General features: G+C 35.0%; 1 protein-coding gene across 14 annotated transcripts in view; it reads left to right on the top strand.

Annotated features, from left to right (window-relative positions):
* Positions 1 to 16,622, top strand: part of ADGRL3 (adhesion G protein-coupled receptor L3) — a 793,594-nt gene that overhangs the window by 688,799 nt on the left and 88,173 nt on the right. For all 14 annotated transcript variants that reach the window (XM_044268179.1, XM_044268169.1, XM_044268166.1 and 11 more), the window contains one exon: positions 402 to 578. In XM_044268179.1, the coding sequence (XP_044124114.1) occupies positions 402 to 578 (177 nt within the window). The remainder of the gene's footprint in view (positions 1 to 401; positions 579 to 16,622) is intronic.

Genomic DNA, 16,622 nt, shown 5'->3' with positions numbered 1-16,622 from the left:
TTGAATGTATTTTTAGGTATGTACAAAGATTGTATTATAAAGTGAACAAAGATTTCTAAAGACCGTCTTTTCAGAAATTGTTTAGAGTAATAAAATTCTTTATAGTGTATGTTACTCTGAAATTAGTTAAAGTCATTCTGAGACATTGATACTAGTATTCCAATAATATTAATTTTTTAAAAGGCAAACTCACCTCTAATTAGAGAAAATAAACAACAATATATGTTCAAATTTGCTTAGGCTTGATGAAGCCTACTTAATCTGAAAAACAGTGGTGTACATCTCCACAAAAGTTGGAACAGAGTATGAGGTGTGTTAGATGTAAAGAAAAATGCCTATCTAATGTACGTGATCATAAAGTAGTTATTGGCTTTATTGATTTTTTTTTTTCCCCTCTGTAGCAGTCCGAGGAGAATTTCAACCCCAACTGTTCATTTTGGAGCTATTCCAAGCGCACAATGACAGGTTATTGGTCAACACAAGGCTGCCGGCTTCTGACAACAAATAAGACACATACTACCTGCTCTTGTAATCACCTAACCAATTTTGCAGTACTGATGGCACACGTGGAAGTTAAGGTAAGATATATGCCATAAAGTAAAGATATCTAAGCATACGGTCAGGATATCACTGTAAGAAGTCCTAAACCCACAGGCCAGTCTTATTTCAAAGGCTTTCCACTTTCTTATTAATTTTGTTCAAAAATTCTCTGGAGTTCAACCCGTATCTTCTTCCTGGTTGATTCAAAGAAAGTTTTTTTGTTTGTTTTTTGTTTTTTGTTTTTGTTTTTGTTCTATTGTCAACATAGTTTATAAAATTACAGTTCACTTATAAAATAAAAGTGTACTTATAACAATTTCCCTTAGTCTCCATGGTTTTTAGTTCATATGACCAAAGGAGACCATGTGAACAAATCAAAGTAGGACACCAGGACAAAAGACCAATGCAGTGGGGTTAAGAACCAGGTCTGACATTAAATACTGCCAAACTGACTCTTGGAAAAGCAGCTATTAATGAGCATGATTAGCAATGCCTGTAAGGCAAAGGGTGTAGGAAATGCTAATATAATGTAATGGGTTTTCTCCATTCAAGAAAACCCATTCTAAGGAAAAATCCAGGTGTCCAAAGTCAGACACACAGCTCATGTGGCTGCATCAGTGTCCTCGGGCCTGACTCTGGCTGCCATGGGTGGAGGAGGGCATGGAGGGGATTTAGATTTCAGATATATTTAGGACATAACAATACAAAAGGTATAAAAAATGCAAAGAGCTTATTAGCTTGTTTTTAGAGACTCATGGATTAGTAACAAGAAATTATACACTTGCAAATTCTGTTCTCATCTCCCTGATGTCAATAAAAAGAGAGGAAGGATTATTCTCCAACATGTTTTCAAAAGTGAAAACTGTGGCACAGGTTTTATCTACTCGGTGTCATTTTTCCAAATAATTTCATCCAAAATTTTCCTTGACACATGAATTTGGAGATGGTATGGGTATCCCAGAGGGAGACCCAATCCAACCCCTGTTAGCACCTTATAAGTAAATTCCCTTAGCTGTGTCAGCATAGTTTACGTTTTGGTCTTTGAAGGACTACATACCTTATTTTGTCAAAGCATCACAAATTGATGTAGTTTAGCAAGACTAGCTATACTAACAAATGTTAGATTTCAACCTGGAACATGTTAGTGAGGCTTCTAGGATTCTATTTTTCCATTTAGGGAATAAATTCAAAGTCAGAAAAATGGGCCATATTTGAAACAACAAAATATCCTTTTTAGCACCCTCTCCTTGATCCATTATACAAGAATTCTGGCTATGACCATTATCACATGTCGACAAGAGACAAAATAAATGCAAATCAGTATTTCCACGTAGCGGTCAGTCCCACAGCATGGATGTCCTGGTTTTCTGTACCGTAGACGTCCGCAGGTGCCTGTCAGCCGCATTTGGATCTCACAGCTTGGTTTTGGCACTTGAGAAACAGAAAACAAACAGACTGAACACCACCACCGGTCCAGAGAGAAACACACTAACCAAACTCGCATGAGACTAATTCCTAAAACAGAACACCAGTCTATTTGTGCACTGTGAGAAATCCAGCCACCCGTTGGAGTAGATATTTATTGTTTGCTAGTTGTCGCTTTCTAACTGTGCAAGAAGATGTACGAAGGAAACGAGATTATATGGGATAGTTGGGCTTGATGAGCCTGGGAGGAGAGGGAAAGGAGTTAGCTGAGTGACCTCATGGCTGTTGCCATTAAGTTGTGGTACCCTGATGTGTCGGTCTTCCTTCCAGGCTCCGCCTGTGCCCTGTACGCACCGTCCTCACCGGTCTTCTGTGCTTCTCTGCTGTTCATTGAGCACTTCCTTCGTTCTTTCATCACCATGTTTTGAGTGTTGACGTTGAGACCTCCCCTGTGATTCTGCAGTACAGGGGAGGATCATCTAAGAAGGCAGATTGGTCAGAAAGGGCTTATCAAAAGAATGTCCCATTCTGAAGGGCAGGCAGAACATACTTAGGAAGGCGACATGTGCAGAATATGCACTGACTGCATTCTTGCAACACTTTTTTCACTTTGCCTTGGGTGTACCCCTCCCTCCTGTTTCTTTCCTTCCTAGGCACCTGATCCCTCTTAGCTTCCTCTTCCTTCTCATCGCCATGACCTCTCATTGTTGCTCTGGACCCACGTGTAATTAGATCTACGATAGGCATTATCTGTTCTTTGCCCCTATGTGATCTCCTGTAGCCATGTGGCTCTTAGCATCTCATGATTCCCAGATTTTCTGTCTCCATTTTTTTTTTTTTTTTTTTTTTGACAGACAGAGATCACAAGTAGGCAGAGAGGGAAGCAGAGAGAGAGGAGGAAGCAGGCTCCCCCCGGAGCAGAGAGCCCGATGCAGGGCTCTATCCCAGGATCCTGGCTGGGATCATGACCTGAGCCAAAGGCAGAGGCTTTAACCCACTGAGCCACCCAGGTGCCCCCCCCCCTTTTTTTAAGATTTATTTGTTTATTTGAGAGAGCACGAGCAGGGGAAGGCTGAGGGCTTATCCTTTCTGACTGACTCACCCAGGTGCCCCTTTATTATTTTTAAAAGTCTTCACTTCCTTAGTTTGATGCTTGCATCTTTCTCTTTCTGTGTTTTTTTTTTAATTTAATTTATCTTATTGTCCCCACCCCAAATTCACTCCAGTCCAGGTATAAACATTGATTTTGCTGTTTGAAATCATTGTGCTTCTTTCTTTATTTAGTATTGATTCCAGACAGTGACAATTTAGAAAATTTTAATGTCATACCATAGATTCTGCGTGTAAAATATTTTATAGCTAAACTTTTTCTAAGCTGGACAAAAATAAGTAGTTTCATGTTGCAAGATTCTGCAGTTGCTTATGAAGGAAAGTACTTATTTTTAAAAAATAATATTTTTATTCTTTAAATTCCAAAAAGTCATTTTGAGTTTAAGCAATGATTTTATTAGTAAAAAATAATATGTTTAGTGTATGATGCTTAAGGTTATATACTTCCATTGTCAAATTTTTATGCTTATTATTTTTTTTAATTTTACCATATATAGCGTGTTGGGATTGAGGGAGAGCTAGAGATTAAAAACTGTAACTAGTGTATAGTACTTTAAGTACTTATTTAGGGAAAGATAGTAGAAACTGGCAAATTGAATACCCTCCAAATATGGACTATTCCACAAAAATAAAATTGTTCCAAAAATGGTCAAACATGTAAGATTTTGTTAAAACCAGGGAGATTCTGATGTGTCTGAGGAACTTCAAGAACAGTGTAGTTGGAGTGGAAAGCATTAGAGAGAAATTGCATTAGTGGAAAAAGTCGAAGGGTCTAGGGTAGGACTGTAAGCCATCAGAATGACTTTGGATGTGGGTTTTACTCAAAGTACAGTGGAAAACCACAGCAGAGCTTTGAGCATGTGTTACATATGTAATACATTAAGTGTTTTACATCTACCAGTTCGAAATATATTTGTTAAGAGGGAAATTTCAGCCATGCCTAGACCCTAAATGATACATATACATCTTTAAGTATGGATTCATTTTTATACTGAGAAATATATATTTTGCAAGATAGCTTATCTCTATGTTTCTTTTAGTTCCTCTGAATTTTACATTCTTTGAAATAAGTTACTGTATTTATTCTGGAGTCCTACATACCTAGATCTAAGCCTATAACAAGTTGTGATTTTCTAGATTTGGTTACATTTTTGTCCAGGCTACCAAGAAGCAACATACCTCTTTTGGTTAATGAAAGAATGATAACACTACCTTCCTCACTGATCCACACCCTTCCCCCTGTATTAAAAGGTTGCAAACCGTGGCTTTTGGAGCACCACATGACCTCAATTCTAATGCTTTTTTGAATAAATAACAAGATATGAAGAATGCGGACTCCATATCACTTCCCCCTAATCTATACTGAATCACCAATTGCCTGCAGTGTTTTTTGTTTGACTTCTGATCAAATTGCTGTGATGTGGGGAAATTATTATAGAAAGAGAAAGAGAAAGTTCTATCTATCTTCCCTTTATCTCTGTGCAGGACAGGGAGGAAGAGAGGAAAGGAAGCTTACCTGGGGATAGCAAGGAGGATACTTTTTGCATATGCATTTGAGAGGAATTGGCACTATTTCTGGTCAGAACTCTTAAGTTTGTGAAAGGGGAAGATATATCCAAAATTAGCTATTTATAGAGAGAGAACAGCTGAAATTATGGATCTGAAGAAAAGATAGCCGTTAAAAATTCTTTTAGCACTTATTTCCTCTACTCTTTTTATGGAACTTTTGTTAAAAAATTGAAAGAACAGTACAGTAAACACTCATATGTCCATTTTTATGAATTTACATTTGAATTTTTGACACATTCGACTGTCACTTTTCTGTATATGTGCATATACATTTAGCTGTATTATTTGATTTTCCAAAAGTAAATTGCTAACCTTATAATATTTAATTCCTAAATCTTCCAGCAAACATGTTTTAAGAACACAGACATTCTCTCCCTACTATGAGCACACACAGGAAATTTAACATTGATTAAGTACTATCCTCTAGTACAGAATCCATACACAAATTTTTCCAAGAATTCAAATAATGTCCTTTATAGTCTTTTATTTTCCATGCAGTACCGAGTCAAGAGCCACACATTGCCTTTAGTTGCTACATCTCTTTAGCCTTCTTTAATGTGGAAGTTTTCTTACTCGTTTCTGTCTTTCATAACAATGACATTTGTTATAGTCCAGGCCATTTGTCGTGTTAGAATATTCCACAATTTCAACCTTTCTGATTGTTTTCTCATATTTAGATTCAAATTAAACACTTTTGGCAAGAAATCTATGTGGGAGATACTGTATCCTTCCCATTGGATCAAGAGGCCCTTATTGGAATATTGAGCAGGACATTGAACTTTTTGTAATTAAAAGGAATCTGTGGGAACATATTTGAAAACTTTGTTTTATTCATCTCATTTTTAAAATTGAAATTTGTTTAGTCTACCTTTGTTTCTCAAATAGTTGACTGTTGTCTTTGTAATAGATAAAGCTCATGGTTTCATTAATAGCACAGGTAGGTAGTCAGCAAAATCAGTATTTTGTGAGAAGTGTCTTACCATTGTGGTAGGGGATATTGTGGAAACACTCAGGAACGAGTCTTAACCTTGCAGGGTCAAGGAATTTGCTTTAGATGAAGGCACATAACAGTTTAAGCAAAATGAGAGTGACAGGGTTAAAGTAGCCTGAAATAAGGCTGGGTTTTTATGGTTTATTATAGTACCCCTTTTCAGGAAATTTTGTGTTTTGAAGCGTATTAATAAATATCCTCTGACTGTTTTTATTTCTGGGTTGTGGTGGAATTTTCAAGCAAAAAGAAACCTGCGATCTTCTCATACACAGCTTGGATCCTTACACTTAGAATTTTTAGGTTCATTATCATCTTCAGTAAATAAGCTTGGCTAAAAATAGCAGCTGGGGATTCATCTACAATTCTAGTTTGAAATATTTTGTAAGGAATAAGTAATCAAGTTTATATGGAGATTCCAAGGAGTGGAGATTAAGTGAGAACTTCACCTCCCAGAAGGGCCTTGCTTGTCCTGTAATAGTAAGAATGAATGTCATGTCTTTAATGTGTACATACAGTATCTCGTTTAATCCACAACACCACAACTCATATTATTATCATAACTTATTTGCCCATTTGTAATCTGAGGAGAGGTTGCAATAAGAGCTAAAAATCAGGATACTTAGGGTCCTGATTCCAGTTCTTCGGAAAATTACTTCTCGTTCTCAGGCAAATCATCAGATTTCCCAGTTCTTATTATTACATCAGTAAAATAAGACTAATAATTTTTTTCTAACATCATCTCAAACTTACTTCAGGGATTGAATAACAAAATGTATTAAAATCATTTTGAGAATTATAAAGTTTTCTAAAAATATATTTTTTAAATTCACAATATGCTTACCTGTCCTTAAAGCCCTTAAGCTCTTGGTTCTGGAGGTAGTTAACTATTAAGACCCAAATATTTAATTTTGTTTCTAATAAACTGTAATGATTTTTATCTACTTCTATACAGCTAAGTTTTCCCTAAAGAGGAGAATACTTTAGGTTAGAGCTTTGTCTTACTTTTTGAAGTGACATAGATTTTTCCCACAATGAAATTGCCCAAATAATAGATTTGCTGCAAGATATTATCATACCTACATGTAATTTTCCAGCCCTTCAAAATGTTGGTTATAAGGACATTAAATTCCTGCAATATCAGCACAACCCAATTCAATTTTAAGTACAATCATATATCAACACAAATACAATCAATACATAACTTTTTTATTGACTGTATTTCTTCTTCATTAGTGAGAGTAATTTTTAGCCTTGACTAACTGAAGGAATGATTTTTTTCCATTAATTTAAATGTAATAGCTCTACTTACCCAATTTACCCATGCTTCAGAAAGTGTTATCAACCAACTAAACAAAAGAAAACGGGCACTTTCCATCTTAATGTTCTAAAAATATCCTTAATTGCTCATACTGTTCTTAGTAAGAACTAGTTGATACCTTTACTAAGTGTACTGTACTTGCTCCGGATCACAAAATTTGAGTGTGTGTGGTTTTTTGTTTTTTTTTGTTTTTGTTTTAACATCAAGGCCATTTAGTGATTCTTTTTTTTCCTAGATTGTTTCATTCCATGGTGTCTAGTAAATTGATAAGCCTAAAGAGCTACTGCACTCTTGAGGAATTAGGCTAGATTTTCAGAATAGTTATTTATATAACTTTCTAAGGTAGCCCACAAAGCCTACTTGTATAAATAAGATTTTAAAAGCATTTGAACAAAAATATGGCTGAACTAAACCATTTTCCTGTCTCTGCAATTCAAAGGATTGCCAGTTTACTGTGTGTACACTTCCAGTGTCAGTATCACTATTTAAAGGTTTTTTTCTGGTTGGTTGTTTGCTGATTTAAATAACCAATTCATAGAACTTATATGATGTTAATTTTATAAAATTTAATGTTAGCTCAAGTTATTTTCTCTAGACATGTGAGGTAATTGTCCCCACGGTTATTATCTGCAAGACCCCTATTCTGTTTAAAATGCAATAAATTTATTCATGAAAATGGAAAAAGGAGAGCCCACTAACCATCTCCTTTTTCTTTTTCCTGAAATTGCTTTAGTTAAGAAAATCAAAGGAAATGGAATAATGAAATAAAAATGAGATATGTGTGTGCATGTATGTGTGTATGTGTCTGTTTATATTTACGTTGTGTTTTATTTAGTACCTGAAGCAGAATAGACATCAGTGAAAATTCTTAGAATGAATCTACCAGACATTTGCTAGATATTTTGGGCTAGATGCAATTTCTAGTTTTATGGCTTTGATGATCTAGTTATACAAAATTATTTTCTCTTTTAAATCTTCATTTGTTTCTATTTGTTTGTTTCTATTTGAAAACTTTCCTTATTGTGGAGAGTTTTTCTTTGCTTACATGACAAAGGAAATTAGTCTATGAGAATAATACATATCTAATATAATAATTATATAATATATATTATTCTCATAGAGTAATTTTCCTTATATATAATATATTATACATATTAAATATTTGGGCATATATCTATATATATCATATCTATATATGATATATAGATATATAGAGAGAGAGAGAAAGAATAATATATATATTATTCCTTGTGTAATTTCCTTGTGTGTGCGTGTGTGTGTGTGTGTATACACATTATATATGTATATGAGATATGATATCCATGGATATATATATATATCAATAGTTATAAACATTTCTGGGTGATTCAAGCCTGGCAATTCCAATATTTCATTTCACTAAACTTCAGCTTTGCTAGGCCTTTCCAAATCACCTAACATCTTTAAGAAGTACTTTCAAAAAGTGTGTGCATATGCGTGTGTGTGTGTGTGTGTGTGTGTGTGTGATTTAACAGAAATAATCTTAGGAGAAGTTACCTATTTTGTATAAGATTTAGGAAGTTTTCTGAATAATTGCCAGCAAACTTTGTTTTAATGAAACTGCTGGATTTAATCATTAGAGTCAAAGGATATTTTTAAGAAATTTTTTTTTTAAGATATTTATTTATTTGATAGACAGAGAGAGATCACAAGTAGGCAGAGAGAGAGGGGGAAGCAGGCTCCCTGCCAAGCAGAGAGCCCGATGTGGGGCTCGATCCCAGGACCCTGAGATCATGACCTGAGCTGAAGGCAGAGGCTTAAACCACTGAGCCACCCAGGCGCCCCTATTTTTAAGAAATTTTTACACAGGCAAGCCTGGTTCTGTCCATTTCTAAGGAGCTTAGTGTAATTGGTTCATAAAAGGAGACACAGGAAAGAATCTGTGGTTCTCTCTACTGTTGGTGAGGTTGTGAAGAACATGGAATATTTGGCCACGAGTTAAAGTGATCAACTTTTTAGAGAGCTTACTGAGATACAGCACTACCAGATCAAAAATATACCTAATGTTTAATAAGTAATTATATGCATATGTATTATTACTACTTAACTGTGACAATTAGTAGTGTTTAATATTAATTAGTAGTAGGGCTATAGTGTGAAAAACTATAAAAATATTTTCTAAATGTATCTTTCTGTCCTCTGATACTACAAATTTTTTACTAGATATTTAATTTAGGAGCTATATCATTGCATAGTTTTAAGATATATAAATGTGAGACTTCAAAAAGCACAATAATTAAACAGATATGATTCATATTTAGTAGAAATAGCTATGACATGTTTCTTTCTGTCTTTTTCTAATCTTCTATAGAGAATTAAAAGTAGTCAAAAGTAAAATTCTCTTTGCCCTATAGTTCTGCTCTTACAAAGCCAACATTACATAGATTCCTAGCGTTAATCCAATGTGATGACCTCAAACAAAATATCTTCTCAACAAAAATGTTGAGCAGAGGGGTGCCTGGCTGGCTGAATTGGTAGAGCATGCAACTCTTGATCTCATGGTTGTGAGTTCAAGCCCCACACTGGGTGTAGAGATTACATAAAAATAAAACGTTAAAAAAATGTTGAGCATAGAATACAAAGGATTTTACTTAATGGCATCACCTAATAGGTTCTTAGACTTGTAGGAATTAGTTTCCATCTCTCCAAATATGTCCCTCCACTTGGTATCTAGAGACTTTACTGGTAGACTAACTGTTCATTAGTCAGCTCCTTTGCATCTGTGAATTCATCATATAGGCTGTTCGTGTCCAAAATATTCATCATTTTTAAACATTTCCAAGCACACTGGTTGTTAACATAAGGTAAAACACTATCAAAGATAATGGTTTTAAAGCACTGAGGTAATTTCACTTTATGATTTCAAGATTGGATTCCAAATAAGTTACCATTTTAATCAAGGAGTGAGAAAGTCCTATTTAACTTGATTGCCCTACAGTGGTGACATTTTCTCTGAAAATAGTCTTAAATCCCCCCAGAATAAGTCATGGTTCTTTTCTGTATGAGATTTTGTCCTAATCCACACAGAACTTCATGCAACTCAGATGAAATCAGTTTACCTTTTCTAGGTTCCTTATAGCTTTTTCAGAGTTCATCAGTTTTGGAGAAACATCACAAAAATTTGTTTTGCTATAAACTTTTTCTTCATTCTCATCTGTCACATATTTCAAAATTAGGGAAAGACATTCTTTTTATCCCACACTTTGAAAACAGAATTTCATAGAAGACCAGTATTCTAACATCTCTATGACCAGGAGAAATGCTATCTATCTTGTAAGACATGTCTCAGGAGACTGTCCCCTTACCTTAAGAAACTTATTTTAAAAATGCACACTTTGAGGAAACTGTAAAGTGACCAAAAAGTTTCATTTTAAAACTTCATTATCACAGGCAAGCAAACTGCATCTCCTTTTAGCTGCCTTGTGTATAAGGTATACAGGACATTTAGTAGGTAAGAACTATTTATTTTCTTTTCTAAAAAGTTCATAAGCTGAATGGAATTTCCCAAAATTTACATTTGCACTGTTTTTTAAATATGCATATAGGAAAGTTACTTTCCTTAGGTACATAAAGATATTAAGGGAACAAAACAACAATGAATGTTTATTCTGATGGTATATGCCAGAGCCTTCCATGACTGTTAATTTCAACTGAGTGATGGTATCTTTTCTGAGGCAGGTGGAATGGGAGGGGGAGATTTTTTAAAAAACCTTTTGATTTTATAAAAACTTGCCTGTCTCTTCCCAAACTTGTGAGATTCAACCTCCTTATGCACATTCATAAACGTTCTCTTTCCTGTGTCTGTGTGGTCCCAAATCCATTGCTGCATATGGGCCAGAATGTCCTGCCTTGGTTACCTCTCTAATCGGGGTTTATGTTTTCTTCCATGTGTCTTTATTATGCTGTCTTTTTTGGTATTGTCATAGTATTATATTACGGTCCTTCTCAGTTTCACCAATGAATTGTTAGAAACATGGTCACAATATTTATTTACCATGTTCACAATTGAAGTAGTGCTATCTTGATACAAAGCACAAAGTTAACCTGAAGTCATAGAGGAAGACATGATCACAAGCACTAACAGTGTCTCACTCGGGGCGACACAGCAATGGATGACCACGTAGTGTGAAGTGCAAATCACGGATGCCAACGTCAAGAGTCAGGGTGAAAACAGCAAGAGTCACTAAAGAAAGCAGGTGATCAATACTGCGTCCAGTCAACACTGCAGGTAGTACAGCTTCCGACCTCTGATTTTTAGGCTGCCATACAGATTTGTGCTTTTCTGAAGCATGTCTGACGGCTGGAACCCTTTTATGTCTTGGGGAGGGCTTTCCAAGGATTCAAAAACATAGTACTAAAATTAGGGTCATCCTGAGCAAACCTAGACAGTCACCCTCCCACCAAGCTTATCCATACTGCATATTAGTTGAATCATGTGGGGGGTCGATTACTTACTTTCTGTGTTTCAGTTTCTTCATCTATAAACTAGAGATAATAATAATGTCACATCATAATGTTTTGCATGTTTTGGTGTCCTAATAAAGTAAATAAGCACTTCCAACAGAATACGAAAACTTTAAGTGGTATTTTAGCTTTTATCATCATCATTACCTTACTTAACACAGAAGCACTAAAGATGGAATTTTCTGTCTGCCTGGGCCTCGTTCTGTACCGTCACCCCAGACACTTCTAAAATCTTCCTATTTACTACTCAATCATTTAATTTCCTTTAAAACGTTCTAACTGATCACTAATCAATTTTTTGTTTATCAGCTTTAATCTACCCTTTTTAACCTGTTTCTCTGCTTAACGCTCAGCTCCAGTAAGCTACTTAGCTCCTACGTTCTCTACTATTTTCTTTTCTGTTTACTTCTTTATGATAGCTGTAAGTTTGGCTCACTAAATATGGTGAGATTTTATTTATTATCATTATTAATTTTTATTTTTAGAAAAGGGAGCGAGAAAGGGGGAGGGACCGTGGGAGAGAGAGAATCTTAATCAGGCTCCATGCCCAACACATAGAAGGGGGGGGGGGTTGATCCCATAGCCCTGAGATCATGACCTGAGCCAAAATCAAGAGTCAGGCACTTAACTGACTGAGCCACTCAGGCACCCCATATTTTGTTTTTTAACTCAAAGCAAGAAACTTTCCAATAACATAGAGTGTGCTATACTATGTTTTTGAAACCAAGGAGATGTGCTGAATAAGATCTATTAAATCCAAAGGATAGTTCGTTATGGATCTTTTGTGTTCTCTTACTTGCTAATGCTTCTCTCTTAGCAATTAAGAGCCTGAGAATGTTTAGATTGATTTTGTTCAATGTCATACAAACTTGAAAACTGTTGCTGAGTTTTTTGGTTAACTTACTGTAAAAATCATATGAAACACAGTTATATTGCTCTTCTTGCTGGGTTACTCAACTTTGACCTTCATCCTGTTCTATAAAGGAAATCCTGATTTCCTGAATCCATTGAGCCCTTTATTTTCTCAAGCATTTGCAGGGTGAACTTTATGTCTGATGACTTGTTTCCCAAGAGTTAGATCCATGCTAGGAACTGATTTACAGAGTTTATACAACTTTTATCAGAAAATAGTCTTTTGTAATCCTACTGACTTCTGTGATACATTAGTAGGAAGACAAGTGCTCATATGTTTGCAAAAAAGAAAGAAAGAAAACTTATTTAGCTATGTTACAAATATTATGGAACGAGATATGTTTAAGAGGCAATTTAAAAACCATGGTATTATGCTTTAACAAATCTGAACATTTAAATGTACACATTATTATGCAGAAAGTAAAAGAGGTTATTGATAATTACTGGCCCACAGTTAATAAGTACTGTAGGGTGATTTTCAAATAGTGTTTGGAAAATGCAACTTTCTAAAATTCTGAAAAAAGATAAATCATCTAGAAAGTTTCAAAATTAATTCATATACTTTGCGTCCTATCTGGAAACACTTATGCAGTTAAAGTGAAAACCATTTCAAAATCTATTTCTCTATCTTGTTTGTTGACTTCTCTTTTGGACAATAATATTAGAAACATCAGGATTTCCACAGAAGGTCTTAGTGTATTCAGATTGAATTATTTTAAAATCATAAGACAAAAATCACATTTCCCTTTTTTGTAAATTTGGGTATTAGATGTACCTACTTGTATAATTGGTTATTTTACATTGACAGAGTAGCTTTCACAAAACATCATTGTCTGTGGCATTTTTCTTTCCCAAATGTGACGCTCACCGTGTTGTGGTATTTGAGTTACTCAGCAAGCTCTCCATAGTGATAGGACAAAGCAAATTCACAAAGACAAATGTAAAAGGGAAAATCAGAAATTTTCCACAGGTTTTACAAAATATTTGGCATTTCCAGTATGAATAGAAACCTCATAGAAAGCCTGAAAAACAAGTATTGTTTTAATAAAAATGTCTTTGTAGAGAGGATAGAATCATTCCATTTTCCCAAAATATCTCATTTCTGGAATATCATTCTGGGAATCACCCTGTCTTTCTGCCTGGAAATTTTCTTTCCTGCCTCACCATCTTCTCTTTAGAAGTTAATCTTCTTGAAGGTTTTGATTTTTTGTATTTAAAAAAAAATTTTATGAGTTCATAAACATTCTTTCCAACAAATTATATTAGTCTATGAATGGTACAGACTCTGGGGGAAAATATTAGGTATGTATCTTGTGTTGCTACTTTATCTTTTCATTATAACTTGAAGAAGAATATAAAGGTGAAATTGATCCCCTTTGTCTTTTATTATTCAAAAGTCATAAACATATTTGTACAGTAATAAATGTAGAATTCAAATTCTAAAGTTAAAAATCTTCTCCCTTTGAATGATGTAGGAATTTTGTGACCTTAATTCATCAGTAACACACATCTTATTAATAACATAAACTAAATTGGCAATGTTACAAAGTGAATTTAGGTAATTCATCAATTGGTTGGAATAATGTTTTGTGTCATTAGTTAACATTTATTTCTATTACAGTTGTTATTTTTCTGATCTATTCTTTATCATTCATACAGACTTTTGATTATTTATATGAAAGTTGCTGCCAAACAAGAAAATAATCAAGACTGTTTTCAGATTTTTCCTTAAGATTTTATTTATTTATTTGACAGAGAGAGAGAGCATAGTGGGGAGGGGCGGAAGGAGAGGTAGAAACAGACTGCCCGCTGAGCAAGGAACCCAACATGGGGCCCCTTCCCAAGACCCCGAGATCATGACCTGACCAAAGGCAGACGTTTAACCAACTGAGCCACCCAGGCACCCCTGTTTTCAGATTATAAATGGAAATAAGAAACGTTGACCTTGTGTAAGAATTATGCAAAAGATCCCACATTTCTCAAAACAAACAAACAAAAAAGAACATAGACTTTCTCACTTTCATGTATGTTATCTTTCTTTTCTTGCTTTCATATGTATTATTTTAATTATCACAAGGTCTGAAGCCTTATTTTATCTCTATGTGTATGAGGCTTTTGATATTCAAAAGGTTAAGTAGTTTATGCAAGATAACAATTGTGAAGTTGGACTGATAGGGTTAACTCCATGCCTTTGGACTCTGTAATTGACTCCTACAGTCTTCTTCCGGGCATAGTTTGGTCTCCATTGTCATAGTTGCTTAATAGCTTGACACTTCAACATATCTTAAGATATTATGGTGTTTCAACCTTCTTATTCTCCAACTCTAATTTTATCTTTTACTTAAGATTTTAGAGCAGGTAGTTTAAGAACCCAAGAGTCCCCCAAATTGTGTAAAGGACAGCATGCTATAACTTTTACTTTATAATTTAAATCTATTCGAGAATGTAGGGATAATTTAAGAGAGATTCCTTTATTTAGTCAACACATTAATTGTGCATCCACTCTGTGGGGGACAGTTTTGTAGGACCTGCAGATACCTTGGTGATCAGAAGAGATAAAACAACTCATTCTCTTGGAATGTATTTTCTAGTTGGGGATACAGACAAGCAACGAGCAATATTAACAAAATATGTAGAGTAGACAAGTACTGATGAGAAAAGTAATGCTGGGAAAGTAATAGAAAAAAAAAAAAAAAGAATCGGAAAAGGTGTTTGAGATTTTAAATATGGTGACTCAGAAGGACCCTCTGTGAAAAGGTGACATTTCAGTGAGGGACTGAAGGAAGGTAGCAGGTAAGCCATGCAGCTATCTTTTGGAAGAATATTCCAGGCCGAAGGAACATCAAAGACAAATCCTTTGAGACTGGAACATCTTTGGCATATTCAAAGAATGGAACAGGCCAACTAGGTGGGATGAACTGAGTGAAGGGGTGGATAGGAAACTATGTCACAGATATGCAGAAGTTATAATGCCTTGTAGACCCTTGAAAGATTTAGGCTTTTACTCTTTTTTCTTTTTTTATTAACATTTAATTTATTATTTGTTTCAGGGATACAGAACTGTGATTCATCAGTCTTATGTAATACCAAGTGCTAGTTAAAACACATACCCTCCTCATGTCCATCACCCAGCAACCCTATCCACCCTCCCCATCCTCAATCAACCCCAATCAATTCTCAGTTTGTTTCCCAAGATTAATAGTCTCTTAGGGTTTGTCTCACTCTCAGGTTTCCTCTTGTTTCTCTTTTTCTCTCTTCCCCTATGATCCTAAGTCAATCAGAGAAAGACAATTACCATATTATCTCACTGATATGTAGAATCTAAAAAACAAGGCAGAGGATCATAGGGGAAGAGTGTTTTTTTACTTTCATTGAAGTGGAAAACATCGGTCGGCTTTCATCAATGAGTCAAAGAATCTGAATTATATTTAAAAAGAATTTCTCTATCTTGTTGAATATAGAGGGACAGGGGATGAGGGTCAAAATCCGAAGATCAGTTAGGAGGCTATTTGAAAAAGGGCTGGCTCCAACCAATTTGGTGTAGTTGAGGTGATGAGCAGCAGGGCCTCCAAGATTTCCTGATGGATTTTGGTGAGACAGAAGAATCAATATGACTTCTAAGTTTGGGGCAAGAATACTTCAAAGAATGAAGTTGTTATTTACTGAAATGAGAAAACAGAGGGAAGAGAAGTGTTTTGGGACAGAAGAGAGAGAAACAGGATATGATAAGGGGCTCAGTTTTGGACATGTAATATCTGATAACTTTTTAAACATCCAGTGGAGATTAATGGATGCAGAGCTCTACTGACATAGAGAATTCAGCTCTAAGGCTAAGTTCTAGGCAGAGGGGATTAGTACCATCACTCAAAAGCAAGTATTTCTTAAGCATTTTTGTGTGTCAAGCCCAGTACTAGGTGCTGGGATATAACAGTAATAAGATATAAAATTAATAAGGCACATAATGGTATATAGTACATATTATAGGTGATTGAGTAATATAGTACTTAGAAATGTAGAACTTTAGAAATAAAAATATTTATCACATTGTTACAATAATATCTAAGAGTTTTATTCAACTGACCATCTTCTTGAAGGCGTTTGTTTGTTGGTTTGGTTTGGTTTGGTTTGGTTTTTTTCATGGCGTGGCCTCCTGGAAGTTCTGTTATGGCGCACTGTTATAAAGAGGGCTATTCTCAAAACTCTTATTGGGATTTAATATCCATTGTTCCTTTTCTTTCATCTTATTTATGAAAT

This window comes from Neovison vison, chromosome 11, assembly GCF_020171115.1.
Source record: "Neovison vison isolate M4711 chromosome 11, ASM_NN_V1, whole genome shotgun sequence".
Taxonomy (NCBI): Eukaryota; Metazoa; Chordata; class Mammalia; order Carnivora; family Mustelidae; genus Neogale; species Neogale vison.
This window is presented reverse-complemented; position numbering and strand designations above follow the sequence as displayed.